We start from the raw sequence: 22015 nt of genomic DNA on the forward strand, positions 1-22015 counted from the left end.
TAAGCAACAGAATATGAACATTGCTATTTCAGACATGACAATATTGTCACCCAGCATTTGATCTTGAGAGGACTCTGTGACATTGATCAACGATCGACTAAATGAAAGAATGACAATGATCTACAACCCCCCCACACACCCACATACAAAGAGGAATAGCTGACAGGAAATAAATGATCGGTTGCATGATGAAATTATACACAATTAAAGCGATACAGAAAAGAGAAATGAAAGAAATACATGGAGAAAGAAACAGACTGACTAGGAAACTGCCTTAAATATTCAGTGTGCTGCACAAAATCTATCCAGATATACACACTGCTATTCATGTATTAAAAGGTATAATAAATAACACTGAGATGCAAACCTATTGTTCTTAGTAAAAGCATTGGATTCCTCCCTCTCCTTCACTCCTTCGACTTCTGTCTCTCTCCATCCCCTCCTACCCACAAAGCTGGCCGTCAACTGGACCTCACCTTCTCCAGGGCCTGCTGCCCCTCCACCCTCTCTGTCACCCCCTTGACCTCTCTGATCACTATTTCATCTATTTTTCTCTGTCTCTCCCCCCTCTCCCTGCTCCTCCTACCCCCACTGTCACCTCTTGTCGTAACCTCCGCTCTCTCTCCTCCTCTGTCCTTGCCTCCACTGCTCTCTCACCTCCCTCCTATCGACTCCTTTTCACAACTCTCCGTAGACTCTGCTACCTCCACCCTCTTCTCCTCCCTCACCTTCTCCCTCGACTCCCTCTGTCCCCTCACCTCCCGACCTGCTCGCCCCTCCCCTCCCCATCCCTGGCTCTCCTCTGCACTCCGCTCGGCAAGAATCACACTGCGATCTGCTGAAAAGAAATGGAAGAGAACCAAACTCCCTGCTGCCCTAGACCTTTACCGCACTCTTCTCTCCTCCTTCTCCTCTACTCTCTCCTCTGCTAAATGTACTTATTTCCAATCTGTAATCCAAGCCTCCACTAACAACCTACGTAAACTATTCCCTACCTTCTCCTTCCTCCTAAACCTTCCCCCCTCCTCTATCTCCCCTGATGACTTTGCCTCCTTCTTCTCTTCTAAAATCTCAGATATCCGCAAACTCTTTAACACCTTTCCCTCCCCCGCACCCCCTCCTGCTCCAACCGCTACACCCACTGCATCCCCTACTAACTCACTATCCTTCTCCACCTTCTTGCCCCTCTCAGACTCTGACCTCTCCTCCCTGCTCCAGGGTCACAAACCCACCACGTGTGCCCTGGACCCCCTCCCCACTCACCTCTTTCAAGCTGCTGCTCCTGCTCTACTTCCCTTCATCTCCTCCCTTCTCAACACCTCTCTACTTTCTGGTCTCTTTCCCTCTGCCTTCAAAAAACCCTCTATCACTCCCCTCCTCAAAAAACCTACCCTCGACCCCACCTCCCTCCAGAGCTACCGTCCTGTCTCCCTCCTACCCTTCCTCTCCAAAACCCTCGAGCGGACTGTTTACCACCAGCTCTCTGCTTTCCTGTCCAACCACTCTCTGCTCGACCCTCTCCAATCTGGCTTCCGCTCTGCTCACTCCACTGAAACCGCCCTCCTGTCTGTCACCAACTCACTTAAGTGTGCCCGAGCTGCCTCTCTCTCCTCTGTCCTAATTCTCCTCGACCTCTCTGCTGCCTTTGACACTGTTGATCACTCTATTCTACTATCATCTCTTGCTGACCTGGGGATCTCTGGCACTGCTCTGGCCTGGTTCTCCTCCTACCTCTCCAACCGCACTTACCAGGTAACCTGGCGTGGAGCAACCTCCACACCTCACCCTCTCTTAACTGGAGTCCCCCAAGGGTCAGTCTTGGGTCCTCTCCTGTTCTCTCTCTACACCCGCTCCCTGGGCCCCCTCATCGCATCCTATGGTTTCTCATACCATTTCTATGCTGATGATGCTCAGATTTTCCTCTCCTTCCCCACCTCTGACTCCACCATCTCCTCCCGTATCTCTACCTGTCTGTCTGCTATTTCCTCCTGGATGCACTCGCATCACCTCAAACTCAACCTCTCTAAATCTGACCCCCTTTTCTTTCCCTCCTCCTCCCCCTCCTCTGATCTCTCTATCTCTGTTCCTCTGGAATCTACCACACTCTCTCCCTCTTCCTCCGCTAAGAACCTCGGAGTCACCCTGGACCCCTGCCTCTCTTATTCCCAGCACATCTCCACTCTGGCACGCACTTGCCGATTCTTCCTGAGCAACATCCGAAGAATCCGACCCTTCCTCACCAACTACGCCACCCAGCTCCTGGTCCAGGCCTTGGTACTCTCCCGCCTAGACTACTGCAACTCCCTTCTGGCTGGCCTCCCTGCGTCTGCCACCCGTCCGCTCCAGCTCATCCAGAACTCCGCTGCCCGCCTGGTGTTCTCTCTGCCTCGCTTCTCCCACGCAACTCCACTACTCCGCTCACTTCACTGGCTACCGATCACCGCTCGCATCCAGTTCAAGACTCTTGTACTAGCCTATAGATGCCTTGACCAGACTGCACCCAGCTACCTCCAGACCCTCATCTCTCCCTACACCCCCACTCGACCTCTCCGCTCCGCCTGCACTAGAAGACTGGCTCTACCTCCTCTACGCTACCCTGCCTCCAGAGCCCGCTCCTTCTCCACCCTCGCTCCGCAGTGGTGGAATGACCTACCTACAGATGTCAGGACCGCCCAGTCCCTGACCACATTCCGGCACCTCCTTAAGACTCACCTCTTCAGACAGCACCTGTAGAACTCCTCTGTTTTTCCCCTGGGACACTATCACCCTTCCTTAAATGCGCTTTATTTGCTCTTATCTGCCCCCTATTTTACTGCATTTAATCCTGTACTTCAGAGTACTGTAATCTGCCAGGTGTTTAATCTGTAGCATTTTGTAGTTAATCATATCTTGATGTAACTATCACTGTCACTGTTATCTGCTGTATTATTGAATTGTATTTTGTCACACTTGTACTTACTTGAACCAAAGTCATTGTATTTATCTTGCTCTTATTGTATTACTTGTACTGTAACACTTGAAATGTATTTGCTTACGATTGTAAGACGTCTTGGATAAGGGCGTCTGCTAAGAAATAAATAATAATAATAATAATAATAATAATAATAATAATAATAATAATAATAATAATAATAATAAAGCATTGTAAAGCTCAAAGAGGTATGGAAAAGCATATTAACAAAACAAGTCAAACCATGATAAATTGTGGCATGCATATTATACCCATGGGAATAGCCTGACCAGATTTCCAAAGCGCAGAACTGGGACAGTTATACAGTATTTATCTGAATATATTAACTTACATATTTTAAAATTACACATATACACTACTGTACTGCACCCATAACTTTCCAAGGTAATTATTAAAAGGTAAAAAATAGTTCCATAAATTTTCCTCCCATGCACATTCAAAAGTTGCACAACAATACTAATAAACCGAACTACTCTAATCTGTTTCTTCAGAACATTCCGATTTGCAATGAACTGTCAGGCTGTGGGAGACATGTCGACATGTCTGGCTCATGCGTGGGAGAGCTCTTGCTGGTGCACAATAAAGATACAGTACATGACTTCTATGTAACCCTTGGATAAGTTGTTACTTGCTAGTTTTATACTGTTGCAATTATTTTTTATCACACAATCTGGCACCCGTTCCTGTTCTCTGTTGGTATCTGCCAGGTTTTCTAGTTTGTCCATGAACTGATAAAATGACTTACGAACCACCCTGTATTATCATCTCCCTCGATGCTATTGAAGTTGCTGAAACATAAACATCTGCCTGACTGTTGACCGCTGTAGTCTGAAAGCACACTGTTCCAGGTCTATTTCTGTCCACCTGTCATTACCATTCTAAATGGTACATTCCGCTACGCCCTTCCACCTGTCATTACTGAATTAGCAAGGTCTGTAAGTCTGTCTGGTGCTCCTGTTTGGTTAGTCGAAGCTTATTTAAATGCATTCATTGTAATAACAAGCATGATCAGTTCTGTAAAGGGCTATGCTAATAAATGTTTTTTTTTGTTCACTTCCTACAATGCAAATGAAACACACAGTAAGCTGAAGTGTGTCTTCACCTGGCTGCTTGGTTTGTCTTATCATCCTGTTTGCTGCCTGTTCGAGGGGTGATCATGTCCGGTCAGGACTTGGAATCCAGTACCGTTTTTGAATTCTTTATTTTTTTGCACATGTGCAACATACTGTTTTAATTGGGGGTTATAATTCTGTTAATAAGCCTGGAGAAAAATGCGAGATTAGACAATCTGCAAATCAACATTTGGATTTGAATGTCAGTAAACTGACATTTTAGTGGAATTAAAGGCCATTTTTATGTTTTTGTAAACACTGTACTTAGAGGTTTACAAGGTTTAAAACATTAATACTGTATGTACCAAACATGTAATGCACTTTTACTGTGAATATTTTACATTGATTTTTGTTCAATAAGTGTCATCATATCCAGTATAATGACATATACACCACTGTATTTGAATACTGTCTGTGAGGATTTTTATTAAACATTTACCAGTATATGCTTTTAAATGTAAATGAACATTGCATAAGGAGGTTCAGACTATATCAAACATATATTTCAAGCTATAAATATAACCTTGGCTGGAGGGCATTGCTCATTGACTGTCGATAGGCCTGAGCCATAGTACCAACAAGGGTGTTCTCTGTTGGGTTTTAAATGAAGAAGCAGTCAATAACAAGGAGGCCTTGTCCCCAAAATGGGGCTCTCTGACTGGCAAGTGAAAGTTCATAACGTTGAAGATGTTAAAACTGATGTGCTATTGACAATTCAGCCCATTGGTATGACTGCTATTTGAAAATGGAAACTGACTTTAATGGCACTAACAATCCAGTATATTGATTTTTCTAATCTGTTGACTGTATTTAGATAATAAATGCAAACTCTGATACAGTATCTAGGAATGAAGTTGTACTAAAGAAAAGCCATACATTTAGACAATACGCTTTTTACAGTATATAACTAATAAATGATAATTACTTATTGTAAAACATAAAAGCATGTGTTGCTCTGTTTCTTTCCACTTCTGTTGTGTACCTTGTGGGTGTTTGGTTGTGGATGAATTATCTAGAAACAAACAATGTTAAGTCTAGAATATCTCCTCTTATCATAAAGCTGGCTATACACACTCTTATCTCATGCTACCTGTAGAGGAATACAAAGCCTTCTTTTTGAGGCCACTGAATCTCATCAATAACTACCAGCATCTTCTGCAATAAAACAGATAAAAGCAGAAGTTACCTCTTTCTCATCTCGTGAGATCCATTTGGAGTCTATGTTCCCCAAGCTCAGGCTTGGTAGCAAATGATTCAGAAACTTGGCAAGGAACACCTAAAAAGATAAGACCCATGGAAAACTTGTTATACAAATCCACAAAGGCATTTAAAAATCATGCAGGAGCAATGTTATAGATACCATATAGCACCCAATAACTTAGTATATTAGAATGGCGCACACATGAGATGTAAGCAGTAAAAAGACATAAGAAAGCCATCACTTTCTAGAATGAGCTTAAGTGCTTGACTGACAACGTGGGGGTTATAAGAGGAAGGAAAGCATGTTAGTTATCAGCCATAGGGAAGAAACCATTTCTCCATTTCTTTTATGATGAACACAAGTGTGAAATTCAAGATAACGGACAGCTCTAATGACACATATAACTGAAGCTAAAGACAGTAGGTTACATACATGGGTACATACAGCATTACAAAGAAAACTACTCAGGATCACATTAAAACAGAGAAAACTGAAACCTTTTTAAAGCTTGGCTTTTATTTTCTTTAAAATAACTCAAACCCCCAGAAGCTAGACGCATTGACCCTCCTTTGAGTACCAATCCCTGCTTTTCCTACGACTGACGTGTTTTTAGTGTCAGCTTACTGTAGTTCATTCACGTGACCTCACAAAGTTGACAGGAAGTGTAGCATTCTTCAAGGAACGTTTAATATGTGTTCTTCAATAACAGCTTCAAATAAATGACCATTACATTTGCCAGAATGTGCATTTCCCATATACGAAAATCCAGACCTACAAAATGATGACCACATATATTAGGTAAGATTTACTGGAATATTTCTGCTAGCACTAGTTTAAGGTACTTTAAAATCTGACCTAGTAAACTGTAGATGCAAGGCTGTTTACTGGCTCTCACAACAATGCTTTGTAGTTACCTTAAAAGGGGTCGCTGATTCTGGATTCATGGTGATCATCGGCGCGATCAACACCAGGCCAGCAAACTCACTCGGTCTCTCACATGCTGTCAGGATGGAGATGGCTCCTCCCTGTAATGGACAAGGTACCAGAATTAGATCTTATTTTATTTATAGCAGTGCATGTAGCTTTGAACATAGTTTTCATGCTTAATAAGGCTGTTATCCAAACCCATGTTGAAAATACCAGCTCCTAGATCTAGTACTACACTAAAACAAATCTCTGTTTGCAAGTCATGGTTTCAAACAGTGTTGTGCTTCCTTCAACATTTTAATGATTGTCGCTAACAAAATAAATCCATGAATCTTCAATGTCGTGCATATCCATTCACTCTTTGGCTCAAATGTGTGGTTTTGAAAAAAAGTCTGTTTTTCAGCAAACATGAATTTTCATTTTGAAACAAAATGTTTGCAAGCCATGCTTTCTGATAATATACACTCTGATGGTCATTTCACACAGTCACCTGGAGAGTGAAATTGTCCCCACCCCTTCAGGGTCGTCTTACCTATTAGTAACCAACCAGCTGCTTTCCCTAATGACTGACATGCTTTGTAGCCAATAAGATGCTTCGACCCAGAGGACTATACTGAGGGGAAATGAGAAAGGAAAGCAAGTGTAACAGACTTCCTGAGAGTACAACATAGCAACTGAAAACTTTCTTTATTGTAGTGTAGCACCGTACATCATGTTTTCAAAATGACATGTTTCTTTCAAAACTGCACATTTGAGATCCCTGTGCTGCAGCTAATAGAAGTTCACAACAGGTAAGACATGGAATTATCTTGTTAGCTTCAACCAGTGTAGAGATGGGAGATGTCATTAATAGCCTTTAACAGCTGGGCTCAAGCAGTAGCAGGAGTGTGTCTTTCTGGCTTAGAGGCCGATGAAGATGCAGGGAGGTTTCAAGAGGGGAGCTTGTTAAAATCAGATTAAACTATTAAGGAGTGTTTTTTGTGAACAAAAACAAAGCATACCCAGGGTTATATCACCTAAAGCTATAAACATATACCAGTATATGGTATTTTAGTGTAAAATTGAACTAGATTTTGGGACACCACAAGAGCACAATACACTATACATTTAAATAAAGGCCAGAATATTTGCAAAGATGTTGAATAAAATTATGTAAAACACTTCCGGTTTCACAGAACCTGATTAGCGCTCATCTTGGGCTAGTTTGCCCAAGATTAATGCAGTTGCTAATATCAGAATTGCATTAACTTTAAAGTCTATGAGACGGGATTGGTTCCTGGGGAAATGTTGTAATAACCAAAAGTCTTTATCAGGGGGTATGTATGTATGTATGCATGTATGTATGTATGTATGTATGTGTGTGTGTGTGTGTGTGTATACATACATACAGTCCTAATAAATCAATTTAATTATTTAATTTAATGTTGCCAGTTATAATTGAGTGTTTAATGATGATGTATAAATAGCAACTGTCTTGTTGTTCACCACCTGACAAAGACTCGTTGAGTCGAAACGCGTTGTGGACGGAGATATGTTTGTTGTTATACTGTTTATGTTTGTTTAATAAAATGAAATGAACGATAAACCTTTGAGTAGTGTGGATCACTAGAAGAACAATCACTAAGTGTGTGACCTAGCTTGTCTCTACAATTCTGGACCACAAAGAAACAAGGTTTTATGAATCATTTCCAGCAAGTTTTTGTGAACTGACAAGAGACAATTCCTTTCAGTATAGACATTACCTTATATTGGTCAGCACCTTTGTTTAAACATATGCATTACAGTGCCCAAATGGGTCTTCTCGCTTTTTGGCACAGCCATGCTCGAGATGACTGCTGTGCGAGCAGCATCCTCCCTGCACTGACTATTCATCCTCCCTTCACTGAGACCTGATCCGCTTTAACAGACACTGCAAGGCTCTTTCTTACCGATCAGGTTCTCAAAGGCTGAGAATGAGACACGCTTCACTCATTATGTAATACACATGACTAACACCGTGAGGCACATGAGGTGTGTAGATTTGCCTTTCTGTGGTATTCAACATGTCTGATTAACAGAGAATCAGAAATCATTTATACAAGTTCTCCTGAATAACATACTGTAGTGTAAACCCCTGTTATGTACAATGTAAGAAACACAAGTTTGCTCACTGTATCCCTGTCGCTGAGTGCATCCACAGCCAGGAATGATTACAGGTAAACCAAGTACAGACTGCAATAACAGGGCTGATGCTGCTGGCCATTTGGTAATTGATTCACCCATAGAAACGCATTCATGTAATGCTGCCAATTTATAAAGCAGAGTGGCCTTTTATGTGATTACCAATGTGACTCTCCGCTGTACAGTATCTCTGCATCCAGCCATCTCTCTACATTAAGAACCATAATCATGATTTGTACTTTGCTTTAACTACTGCTGCTGCTACTGTAATGTTAAAGCTGCTCCCCAAATGTTCCAATTAAACCCAAAGAAACCAGACAGTACACTGCGCTGTAGAGTAATCAAACCTGGCCGGCAGCAACAGTGGACAGTGGAAAAGACCGATATGGCTGGCATCTTGCATCACAGAGCTTGCTATTATAACATGTCTATACAGCAGGTGCTCAATGTTGCCACAAATGCATTGAATTCATTTGGAATGAGCTGTTGTTGCTACTGGTTATGTTTCATTGTTCTAGGGGGCGTCCTTTACCCTTGGCATATCCGCTAGCAATCCATTTGAATTTAGGGGTCTTTTGCATATTTGAACTGGTCTGGTAACTTTAACGCACAGACATTAAAAAATATATCAGTGCAGGAGCTTTATATGCAACAAATCCCATGCTTCCTCAGTCTCTCTCTTTCTTCTTTCTGAACTGCCTGGATGCCAGTTAGCAAAAGCATTCTAATAATGACAGTAAAAGGGCGTGTACCATGGAATGTCCCACTAAGAACACAGGCAGGTCTGGGTGGCTCTTCTTCATGATGTCGATGTGCTGTAAGGTGTCCCTGATGAAGATTTGGAAGTCGGAGATCACCATCCGGTCTCCCTGGCTCTGCCCGTGACCCACTGCAGAATACAAGAAACAGTTTAAAAGGATAACTCTTTCACACAGCAGCAGTGTGCAATGCCTGGGACAAGGCCTTGATGTAAGATAATAAAACAGTAATAACAAGAAGCGTTTCAGTGACATGCGTCCCCCACCACGGCTGGAAATGCAGAATTATCAGTAACAGGAAAAAGCACAGCTGTGGACAAAAGCGTTGCATTACCCAGACTTTAAGGATTGAGACACAATTAAAAATATCATTTAGATATTTTATTTAACATCATGCAACCAAAGAAAGTACAAAACGATATTGCAGAAGTCTACCTGAAGCCATAATAGTAGTATTTCATGTTAGATTTGGAGATGTCACATTTTTCAATTTGTGCCAGTTTTTCGTTAAGTATATGGAAAACTACAAACAGGTTACGTAATTCAATATGTTAACATAACATTATTTAGCAGGTTTCATGTGACTTTATGTAGCAAAATTAGTTAATTCTATAGGGGGATAGAAAACGTTTGGTCATAGCTGTAGATAACCAAGATCTACATCCACTGCATGGATCTAAGTACACATGCACATGGCAGACACTGATCCTAACATCCTACTAACCAGATTATCTACATATATGTGTCACATAAGAGCAGACAGTCATGGTGCTTTATTATACCATTTTTAGAATAACTTTTGCAAAGGAATGTCACTTTCAAGTTTCATCATAATTGGATAAGCAGTATGGGAAAGCGTGACACAGGCAGGCAGGCAGATCTTCGATTTAAAATGCTAGCAGTGCCATTGAGGGCATGGGATTCCAGAGAGGAGTCAATACTGACAAAATAGTTGCCTGCCTAGAACAACACAGCCTGACCGGATAGATTGGTCATCAAATGAACTGCTGGTGTTCAGGTTTTGTTCCTATCGTGCATGACTGCATGCTTTGAAAATGAAGGGTTACTGTATTCACATACAAGAAAAAATAAAAATAAATTCAGGTCAGAAGGGAAATAACAGCTTGTAGAAACAATGTATGGAAATGATTATTTTTGGTCGGGTTCCTATTAAAGCATTTGACATATGGATTTATGTATTAAACACATAGTGCAGTGTTTATTTAGCATGATCTTGGGATGAAGAGTGAGATTCCACAGGCTAGAGAATGCGAGCTAGACTCCTCAGAGACTCAGTGCTGCTCAGATGTGCAGACAAATACATCCTGTGAGAACAACAGTTTAAAAAGCAGTACTACACTACAATAAAAAAGGGGAAGAGATTACCATTGGCTACTGCTATAATACTGCAGTTTGAAACTCTTAACATTGGCAACTACATTTTAAGACCTGCATTCAAAAGCAATTTAAAGTCAGTGGTTGGAATCCCATTTGGTAAAGCTACAGAACCCTCATCCTGAGTTAATGTGCGTGCAGGACATTCAAACACGTAAAGTGTGTTGTGCAGAGCCCTATTATCATTGCTGTAGGTGTGGTAGTTGATTAAGGCAGGACAGATGGCCATTATCGTATGACTAGAGTAAGTGCAGTGTTGTGTGATGCTCTTGTGTTATTGATTTGTGTGCTAATCAGCCTTGCTGCTTGGTGCAGTGGGTAGCTGGGGGAGTGCATGGTCACTCTGCACCCTGCCTCCGACCTGTTAAAATTACATGTTTCAAGTACATGCTTTGAAGTGGGAGAAATTTATATTGGTATGTTGTTTTCTTACAGGTACATTTCATATGGGTATCAGAGTTGTCTTAAATAATGGATTCTTGCTGTTCATTTTTTGTTCCAGTTATCACATCCTAGGGGGTTTTTTAAATCTCAGATGTTTAAAGTCCCCCTGGGCTTAATAGAGCTCTCGGAATGAGGTCTAATGTCAAAGTGCATGTTCTTAATAGAGCTCTCAGAATGAGGTCTAATGTCAAAGTGCATGTTCTTAATAGAGCTCTCAGAATGAGGTCTAATGTCAAAGTGCATGTTCTTAATAGAGCTCTCAGAATGAGGTACAATGTCAAAATGCATGTTCTTAATAGAGCTCTCAGAATAAGGTCTAATGTCAAAGTGCATGTTCTTAATAGAGCTCTCAGAATGAGGCTGTGTGGTCCAGTGGTTAAAGAAAAGGGCTTGTAACCAGGAGGTCCCCGGTTCAAATCCCACCTCAGCCACTGACTCATTGTGTGACCCTGAGCAAGTCACTTAACCTCCTTGTGCTCCGTCTTTCGGGTGAGACGTAATTGTAAGTGACTCTGCAGCTGATGCATAGTTCACACACCCTAGTCTCTGTAAGTCGCCTTGGATAAAGGCATCTGCTAAATAAACAAATAAATAATATAATGTCAAAGTACATTTTCTGGCTACACCAAGTTGCTCTTTAAGTCTGATGTGAATGTGGAAATGTTAAAGTCTCCCATAATAAAGTGTCTATTCTCAGAGCTATTTATTCCATGTTACTGTACACAATGAAAAATAACCTGCAATTAAACTACCCAGTTGTTTGGCGCTAGTTCTGTTAAATAAACAAGTAAATTACAGACTGCAGTAAACAGCTTTGATAACATCCCCTTTAATGTTTGTGTGTTCTTGTAATAAAGGTCAGGATCAGTTCATGTTTGATCTAATTCCAGGTCTTGTTCAGGTACATTCCTGGGCTGAATTCGGTGAATCCTTCACATTTAAGATATATTCACTATATCCCTGTCTATCTGTCATGATGTCTCAACAGTTGGACAGACAGGACATTTTTGTTTTTGAAGACAACAATACCGCTTCAGCCCCTAATGATTTGAGGAGTGTGTTCAAAAGAAGAGTTAACCCTCTGTACCCCATTGCTCAATCCATTAGGCTGAAGGGGTATTGTCGTTTTTATGGCCTCTCTTTTTTGTGCATGCATGACTTATGCATATCACAGATGACCCTTTAAGCCCTGTACTATTGTTTGGTTTGCATACCAAGCAATCGCAAAGGAATGTACACTAATTTGGTTTGACTTTGCCCCCCTTGTTATGCAGTATCCTGGAAAAAACGATTAAACAACAAAAGTAATTTCTTTTTTTCAATTGTTTTGCCCAAATTGAACAAATATTAAACAGATCCAGTGTTTTAAAAAAAAGATAAACTTATCATTTGATGATTAACATTAAAATTATTCAAGCATATCTTACCATCAACACTTTCAGCATCCCCCCCCCCCCCCGCCCCAAATAAAAAATAGCCACTTAATCGATTGACCAGAATACTGGAAGCAATACAACAAAGGGTTAAACTGAGCTATTTTTTGTTTGGCCAGTCAGTGAGCACAGTTACTGAGCCCTACACAAAAATAACCTAAAAAGACACTGATGCACTGATAGAGATGCTGGTATTCATCCCCTTGCTTCAAAACCGGACGTACGGTCATGTTTTGAACTGTTCAGTTATATTCTTTGAATTATGAGTACAAATAATCTTTGCAGCATGGAATTGTGTGTTTTTGGCTAGGGTTTAAGGAATTTGAGTTTAAAAATCAAGAATGAGAATTCTACCACGCTGTCTAACATCTTGCTTGTGTCAAACGCAGTGCGATCCGCTGCATCAGCTGCAGTAAAACTGTCAAAACTACTTTTCATGCATTTCAATCTTCATACACAAGGATTGAAATGAGGTCCAATTGTTCTTATTTCAATGGCTTTTAAAGCAGTGTTGTGGTGTTAAAAAATGATATGCATGAAGGTGTACAGCTATGACCAAATGTTTTGCGTCATCCTACAGAATTAAAAAATGCTGTGTCATAAAGTCATATGAAACCTGCAGAATAATGTTATGTTAACATAATGAATTACATACCGCTTTGTAGTTTTCCATATAACTTAACGAAAAACTGAAAATTGAAAAATTTGACATTTTGAAATCTAACAAAATACCTAAATTACATTCCTAAAATTGTAGGTGATGCAAAACATTTGGCCATAGCTGTATGTATCATATTCTTTACTTTGCTATTCAGTTTGAGTCTGCTGCACGCTTGCTTTTCTCAAGAACGTCACATGGCAAGGCTGTTGAGTCTAATCTCACGCCACACATGTCATTCTTGGATCAAAACCCAACCAAAAAACCTTTGCAAAGGGTATTTAAAACACATGTCCATGCAAGATTAGACAAATAGGGGAATAGTTTACCAAATACACACACATTTTAAAATATCTGTTGTATAATCATAAGATCAACAACGCCTGCAAGTATGAAACTGGTTTAAGACTGCGCTGGTCACAGTGTGATCACGCATTCTAGTGAGACAGCTAATGTAAATGCGTCAGGCACAGGTCCTGCTGTTCTTATATCGTTTTCACATTCTTTTACCCTTATAAAAGTTTACAGTGTTTTTCCAGCTTCTCCAGGTCTTTCCCATAGTTATACTATGCATTTGCCATAGACCACCATGATTAATATGCTTTACCATACCCTGTTCTTTATAATGCCTACCTATGATTGACCATGCTTCCCCTAGGATGTATTACACTTTGCTATCTTTAACTATGGGAAACATTTCTAAGGGTATTTCAAAAGGTTTGATATACGCTTCTCAACTTATTTATGAACAATAGCTCCTTATTGCCTTCACAGTGCAGTAAAAAAAAAAATGCTGACAAATGTAATTAAAGATGGTGTCTTATAAGTCTGCTTATAAATAAAATGTCATTTTGATATGAAACCTTCATGGAGCTCAACAACATTCTACTACAGTTTAAGGAATATCAAACTTGATTTTATTCATAAAAAACAGACTCTAAAATCACTCATGAGTTGGTACTTTGTGAAAAGTGCCAAAGGACACCTATTCACTAAAATCTCATCCAAGACCAACAGAACTCCCTCCATACAGGTCCCCAACTTTCAATTTCTTACCAACCCTGACTGAATTCAAAAACATCTATCTATCCATCTATCTATAGGCTACTGGTTTAAACAATTTAAAATATATACCCGAGTTAATTGCATCTTACTTTCCCAAAGCTCCCTGTAATTGTATTTCCTGCAGGTTGAACAGCATGCATTAAGAACTGACCAGGGAAATGAAGGTAATGGTTTAGAACTGTGATCAAAACTTTGCATTTAGTTCTAGTGTCCTACCCCGAGGCTCAGGAATTCTCTACTGCAGACAAGAAAGTCCATATTTTACACGGTGAGATAACTGCCAACACCACAGTATGTGGAAAATAAGACCACAGTCTAGCGCAAGTCAGGAATAATGACCAGTTTAACCAGAGGCTTAGAGCTGGTTGTAGGATATTGTGCCTGTAATTGCATATTTATTTTTAAACAATTCAAACATATTTAGATTTTTCACTGTGCCTTTTTATTATGGGCTGTACAGCTATAGCCAAAAGTTTTGCATCACTAAGAATTATAGGATTGCAACAGAATAAAAAAAAACACTATATGAACATAATTTAGATATTTTATTTATCATCATGCATCAAAGAAACTACAAAATGATATCGGAAGAGTCTACCAGAAGCCATAATAGTAACACAGTATTTTATGTTAAATTTTGAATACATTTTTTTTTATTTGTCAGTTTTTCGTTAAGTATATGGAAAACTAGAAACCGGTATGCAATTGAATATGTTAACATAACATTATTCAGCAGGTTTCATTTGACTTTACGAAGCAAAATTAGTTCATTCTATAGGGTGATGCAAAACTTTTGGCCATAGCTGTACATTGAATGCTGCTGTATGTTATATCTCAATATTACAAAATAAATATCTATGTTACTTATAATCATTTAAAACAACTTAGAGCCTTAAATTTAGCATACAGTGCATTTTGATTGAGATGGAAATAGATACTTAAGACCTCTCTGGTGAGTCTGTCCTTTACAGTGGTTAGCATCAGCTTTAAGTAAAACAGCAAGCAAGCATTTTCATGACATCTAGACAAATGACTTTAGTACCGCAGACAAAGCTCACAATGTAAGGCAAAGATCAACATTTCATGTTGATCTTAAGAACATACTTCAGAAAAATGATTTACTGCTGTAGAAATCAGCTTTACAAAATGAGAGTTATCAGTATAATGAAAAAGACCACCGTGGCCTACATCCATCCTATGTACAGCAATGGCCAAAAGTTCTGCATCATCCTATAGAATGAACTCATTTTGCTTCATAAAGTCGAATGAAACCTTTACGTTAAAAATGTGACATTTCGAAATCTAACATGAAATACTGTATTATTATTATGGCTTCAGGTAAACATTTTGTTTACATGACGATTACATGATGTTAAATAAAAGATAAACATTATGTTCATGTAGATTTTTTTCTTTTTTAAAACGATGCCTCAATCCTAAAATTCTAGGTGATGCTAAACTTTTGGCCACAGCTGTGTATGTAATAATGACCTAAGAAGAGACAAGCAGGTTACACCATGTATCCACAGATACTCACAATCATGGTCGCAATCATTCAAAGGCATTGAAAAAGATTTGCAGTTGAAACGTTTGTCATTTCATTTATTACGTTTCAGTATTTCTAAATGTTGTAACCAAGTTTTATCACAACTGGATAAGTGATTCTTTAGTAAATGTGAAGGTGACACATGTATATTTATATTTCCAGATTCTAATACAGTTCTCTCAACAACAGCCAAATGACTGCCTCCAATTCGAAAGTATTCTTCTTATGTTCATGTGCTTAAGAATATCTCGACTAAGTTTCATCACAATTAGATAAACGGTTAGGTAAAAGTGTAACATGATTGTGCGGAATTGACAACACTTAAGCAAAATGAAATGTTATTTTTCCCAAGAAGTTTATGGATTGGAAATGAAGGTGTTACTAAATGCCCAGAGCAGCAGTCCGATTAGACTCCAGCTGCATTTTTAGTTTTCTATGTACTCGTAATAATCTAACTAAAAGTAGAGATAGAATGACAGTATTGTTAAGCTGCAGTGTAATTGCTTCGTTCATCCTGAACCAATGTATTGCACTTTTATTTATTGTGTTTAGGTAGCAACAGAAAGCAGTAGAATCAACTTCATGTAGCAGCCTGCACAGAAGTGAGTTTATCAAAAGGTCAACATTTTCCGTTTGAAAAGAAACTTGACGCTTTACCCTGATTCACGACTTCTACCACTGGAGGGTCTGCTAACCCCCAATTCTCCCACCCATTAGAGAGCTGGACTCTTTCTTCTCCTGAAAACCCTCCATAATTCACATTCACTATCCTTGCCAATTGTAGGATCATGGTATTTTACAGCTACTCACCAATTTAAATTCTGAACTTCTGAACCAACTACAGACGGTACAGGCTGTCACCTTGTAATAAATTGGCATCACAGCCCATTGAATGGAATGCCAACACAAGGGCTGAATGCAAACCACCAACCATATGCTGCAAAGACCAACATCTTACTATTATCTCCCAGTATCTGGAGCAATGTTAGAGAATGCATGCATGCTATAGTTTATAAAAATGCAAAGAACATGGATAATACATGACCTGTTTCAACCACTGGGGTCAGAATTCTGCCCTCGTTGGGTACCATTATGTTGATCACATGTATAAGGCATGCATGCACTCACCCACCAGAGGATTGTGAGTAGTGTTCACTCATGCATGATTTCATGCTTTATACATGTGATCAACATCATTTGTTACAAAGGAACATGGAATGAATACGGGTAATTAAATCCACATGAATTAATTCAAAATGAATTACTTTAGAACTCAGATGAAGTGCTGAAGATATTCAGGTGTTATTCCTCTCAGAATTAATTATGAATTTGCAGCCGTTATTTGAAAGTGTTACCAATGAAAGAAAGCAGAAAAGAAAAAAAAAACATGAAATACCAATGAATTATTAGAGGCTTATATAGGGGGAAACAAGCTGTTATTTAACCACAGAAGGAAAGCGCACACCCCCGTGCAAGCTGCACATCCATCTGGAATCAATTTGAAATCAGCCTCAGAAAAAACACAACCTAAGAATGCCTAAATAAACTTGTCAACTAACAACGAAGCAAATGGATAACCTACTTAATGAATTTAAGTGCCCGATGCTCTGAGTTTAGTTTAAATATTTAGATAATGGATAAATATTTATTTGTCAGCACATTTAAACTGGACACGCCAACTAAAATATATAATTTAAAGCCATTCGGTCCTATTCGCAAAATTATCATTTATGTAAAGAATTTTTTTTTTAAGTCTGTTTTTATTACTAAAATACTTCACACTGATGAAGGCACGTTTGTCGATTTGACTTTCTATTTCACCAAATTGTTCAAGAATTGTTGCTAGCTTGAAAATGCTCCTGTCATTTCCTAATTTTCAGAGCTCACCACAGCATAGGAAAACATGAACAGGCTACCCTAGAAAGATGAACCAAACTGGTCCAGTTCTGATAAAAACAATAAAACCGGAACCACCAGAGAAGCTCAAACACAACAAGCGACTGTAATTGTAAACCTCTCCAATTCTCCAAGCAGGAAGCAGCCACAATCTCATGGTTGCTGACTGCTGACACTTGCATACATAACCACAGAAACAAATATTATTCTTTCATTGTCATGGAAGAGTTGCACATGGCAGACTGGGCTGTGACTAAAGACAGCTATACTATCCCACGACTATAATTCAAAAAGCTCAAAGGCATTGAGTAACACTGAATCATACTGTACATGCACATGCTGTGTTACTACCCTGTAACTAAGCAGTGTAACCGCATAGTAACACTAATGATAAAATCCATAAACTTAAAGATGACCTCCCTTAAAAACGACTTATTAAAATGTGTAAAATCATTAACAACGCTTATGCTATCGCGGTATATTTGAGAGAGAAAAAAAAATCACTTCTAGGCTTAGAGGTAGATTTGATCAATCGAAACTCTGCCAAGATAAGCCGCAGCTGGAGTTCTGGAGCAATGTTGTTGATAAGATGTTGCTTTTGTAATGTGTTTTTCTATTCTATGTTGCCGTGCTTGGTCTGTGTATTTCCTTAACCCGCATAAGGACACGTTGTAAAACTGACTTTCCTGGTCCAACCGGACCCCAGCAATAAAGCCATAAAACTAACAAGTGGAGTAAATGAATGAATGGAAATGTGTATATGAACACTTTATTTTGCTTTTCCTTTACTTCTAGCCATCATTTGGTGTAATGTGTTGTTTATGCTATGCAAAATGGATAAGACGCCCAATGCGCACAGCTGTCTCCTAGCAAGTGAAGGCACCGCTGTATCGTGGATGCTGTAGTTTATTCTAGGAACATGTCATCCAGGCACGTGAGATATCGTTGGAAAGCCCCAAGCTTATTCTTTCATGACTGTGTTCCTAGCTCCGTTTTTGAGTTACAGGCACTTGAACAAACCTATCGATTTGCTGCGCGTCACAGCACTGGAGCACTGAATGAGGGGGTGGTAGAAAGTACACATAAAGGCATGCCTGATATCAATGGAAAGCACAAAGCCTGAGCTTTTAAATGAAAATTACTGATAAGGACGCATTCCTTATTTGGGTAGGATACATGGAGGTTGTCGTGTGTTCTGTTGTAATGTCTTGTAGCAATATATCTTGCTAGCAGGGTGTGTGTGTGTCAAATGCATGAATTGTGAGTACCTTAGAAAAACCAAAAGGGTGCCAACCTATACAGGAAAATGGCTGCAAAAGAAAGAATGGTTGAAGAATGATGTCACCACAGGTTAGGTATTAAAAGGCTTGTTTGCAGATCCTTTGTTAGACCAGAGGGATGAAGACTGCACACTCGGTTGTCACCGAAATAAGTAATTATGCTCATTAATGCCTTTTTCGTATTGCATGTGGATTTTGCAGTTTAATAAAGCATTAGTATTAAACTGGCTAATTGTTGTATTGAGCGAACCACTCTGGGTTAATATAAGACTCAGCGAGCCAGTTAACGCAATTCAAGACAAGACCTGTGAATGTGTCTACAGCAACGCGTTCTAGATACAGCCTTGGCTGATGTCCTTATTCAACAGCACTGGGACGCTTTCTTCTGCCCTGATTTACTGAAAAAATGTTTATAGTGTCCCCGTAGACTAGGCCGGGCACACCCATGTGCAGCCAGGAGAGCCGAGGCAAAGCTTAACTTAAACACATTAGTGAACTCAAAGCAAGGAGACGGTGTACTGTTTAAAAAAATATGATACAACGGTGAAATGTCAAGTGCATTTTAAAGGAACAGAGGTTTTAAAACAGGTAATACAAAAAAAATGTAATTATGTGGATAACCATTGTGTTTTTTTAAATGAGAACACTGCCAGAACAAAATCTCAGAGAACATCATTTTCTTTGCAATTAATTGAAGGCTAGGTCACCAACAAACAAGAGATCTCACCACATAGCACTGTATTGAAGATGCTGCCCACACTATCTGACTGGTGGGAGTCTAACAGAAGCTAATTACATCTGGTCCACAATGAAGATGACAGCTGTGCTAAAAAAAGAAAATGTAACTCCCTGTTCTTATGAGTCTATTTAGTTTATTTAAATGCATCATTTAGAAAACTAATTTAAATGAAAGGTTGCATTGCCCTAAGTGTGAGGGATTCACTGTGAGTCTATCTTAATTTCCTTTCTTAAATCACTTTAGTATCCTGCCTGCTGTCTTTGAGAGAAGACCCCAGGCGCTTAGGATAATACAGTACTGACAGAACTCCACTAGTCAGATAAATATCTTTGGCAAGAAGCTGTGATTCTCATAACCCCACATTAGAACTTTTAGACAAATGTATTTATAACTTCAAACACTTGTCTGTTTTAAGAACATAAGAAAATGTAAGAATGAGAGATGGTCATTCCGTCCATAAATGCTTGTCCAGTTCCAAGTATTACTTCTGTGAGCAAGTCAGCCTATTGTGAAGCAAGGTTGTTTAATTTATTGTGTATTGGAGTCCTGAAATGAGTTTTGCTGGTCTGCTACTACTGCTTTCAATCTGTATACTTTTTGCGTCACAGTAAACTACATGGAGTCATGGTAACAGGCTACTTAGAATATTAAACCAGAATATTAAACCAGAATACTAAACGATAATTTCATTTTTTTGGACGGCTGGTGGCTGGCCTGATAAGAACATAAGATGGTCAGCTGTTTTCAATCACGCAGCAATAGCACCGCCTGTCTTTGTAAAGTAGTCAGGAGTGAGACCAACAGATTGTGTTGACTCTTTGTAATAAGGCGTTTATCCCTGAAGTGTCTCAATTCATCTTGGAAGATAACATGACATGCTCTGGTTCACATTTGAAAAGTACGATATGATATTCGGGGATTAAAGCACTTGATGAGCGGATGAGACGAAACAGATGCAGGCTTATGATTACGAATGATAATCACAGGGTGTTTAACTCAGGAATCAGTTCTAAAATATGTCCCAGAACTTTCAAAATTGGGTCATGATCTAACCAGTGGTAGACAACTACAGCCTTTAACTCTAGCATAGTTAGTCCGAATGGGTGATTTATTGGCTACCTTGTTAACATATCACGGCCTAACATATATAATACAGTGCGGGAAGAAGTCCATGTTAGTGACTTTACTATTTTATAGGATAGTTTAAATCTGCTAATGTTTATATCATTAAAACAGACCCCTGTATTTTTTGCCTCATTTTTGCATGCAACAACTCTCTTTATATGCGTAAAATTAACAAGAGTACGAGATATGTTTGAACTGAGCACTTACATTGCATCTAACTCAATTGTCTAATATCACCCAGGGCTGCAGTACAATTGCATGAGTAGAATTACGTTTCAGGCAATAGGTGACACTAGTACTGCTCACTAACAGCTACCAACCATAGAGAATCTGTTTTGTTATCAATGGTTCACAAAGTAGTCTACAGTTTTGTTGTTGAATAAATTAAATATAAATTCATTACAGTACTAGTATTTTTTTTTTTTTTTTTAATTGGTCAGGAATATCTTTGCAAAGTTCAATGCTCATCCTGCAAGTTTAAACAGATGAGCCAGATTACAGGGAAATGTTAAGCAAACGGTTAAACCATTTGCTTCTGCTTGACAATGATGGCAGCTCAGCTTTTACCTTTAAATGGTAAGAACTGCATTTGTTTAGACGTGATCCACTATGAATGCATGTATATACAGTGTAAGTGCCCCAGAGCCCAGCTGTGTACAGTAATGAGCCTGTGGCCTTAAAAACTTGACTGCTAGTTTTCACTCGGTTTTGCGTCTGCTTGTGGTCAGGCAGGGGATACCTCTTCAGGTTTTTGATGTAGCAAGCATCAAAGACATAGGAGTTATTTTAAAATGTGGGTTACTTGATCTGAGTTCTCAGTAGACAAGCCTTTATATAGAGCAGAAAAGGGTGGGTGGGTTACAATGAGTTAACGGCAGCTCTCGGAGTATTATGAGGCACTCATTATAGTTATTACAAGTCCCTTGCCCACCTATTAGACACAACTAGACTTATTTGTGGTGTCTCGACATCCGATCTCATTAAGTTTCACACACTGAATGTTCAATACTAGAAACAATGTTGGGATACTTATTGCAACTCCGAAATAGTATATATAGTGAGTCTCAAACCATTCCAGCATTTGAAGACACTGAAAAGAGACCTCTAGTTGAAATGTACGTCATTGAATTGAAGTTTATTTTAGTACGATATGTTCAGCACCAACGAGTGGTTACTAGTTATGGTTTGTGTTCTGTGGTTCAGAGCTTTCTATTGCAGTCTTTGTAAGAAAGGTCAGCAAAGAGTGAGCAAGAAGACCCTAATATAACTAGCAACAGAACCCTTATATACATATTTTATTGGTAT

At 39.3% G+C, this 22015-nt stretch overlaps 1 protein-coding gene across 2 annotated transcripts in view; it reads right to left on the minus strand.

Annotated features, from left to right (window-relative positions):
• LOC131701484 (monoglyceride lipase-like) overlaps positions 1-22015 on the minus strand; it is a 79442-nt gene that overhangs the window by 41112 nt on the left and 16315 nt on the right. For both annotated transcript variants that reach the window (XR_009308820.1, XM_058999423.1), the window contains exons 4-6: positions 9124-9260; positions 6199-6309; positions 5270-5359 (exon numbers count right to left, since the gene is read on the minus strand). Coding sequence is in view for 1 of the 2 variants with exons in the window: in XM_058999423.1 (XP_058855406.1) it covers positions 5270-5359; positions 6199-6309; positions 9124-9260 (338 nt within the window). In the remaining variant the exon portion in view is untranslated. The remainder of the gene's footprint in view (positions 1-5269; positions 5360-6198; positions 6310-9123; positions 9261-22015) is intronic.

This window comes from Acipenser ruthenus, chromosome 25 (assembly GCF_902713425.1).
Source record: "Acipenser ruthenus chromosome 25, fAciRut3.2 maternal haplotype, whole genome shotgun sequence".
Taxonomy (NCBI): Eukaryota; Metazoa; Chordata; class Actinopteri; order Acipenseriformes; family Acipenseridae; genus Acipenser; species Acipenser ruthenus.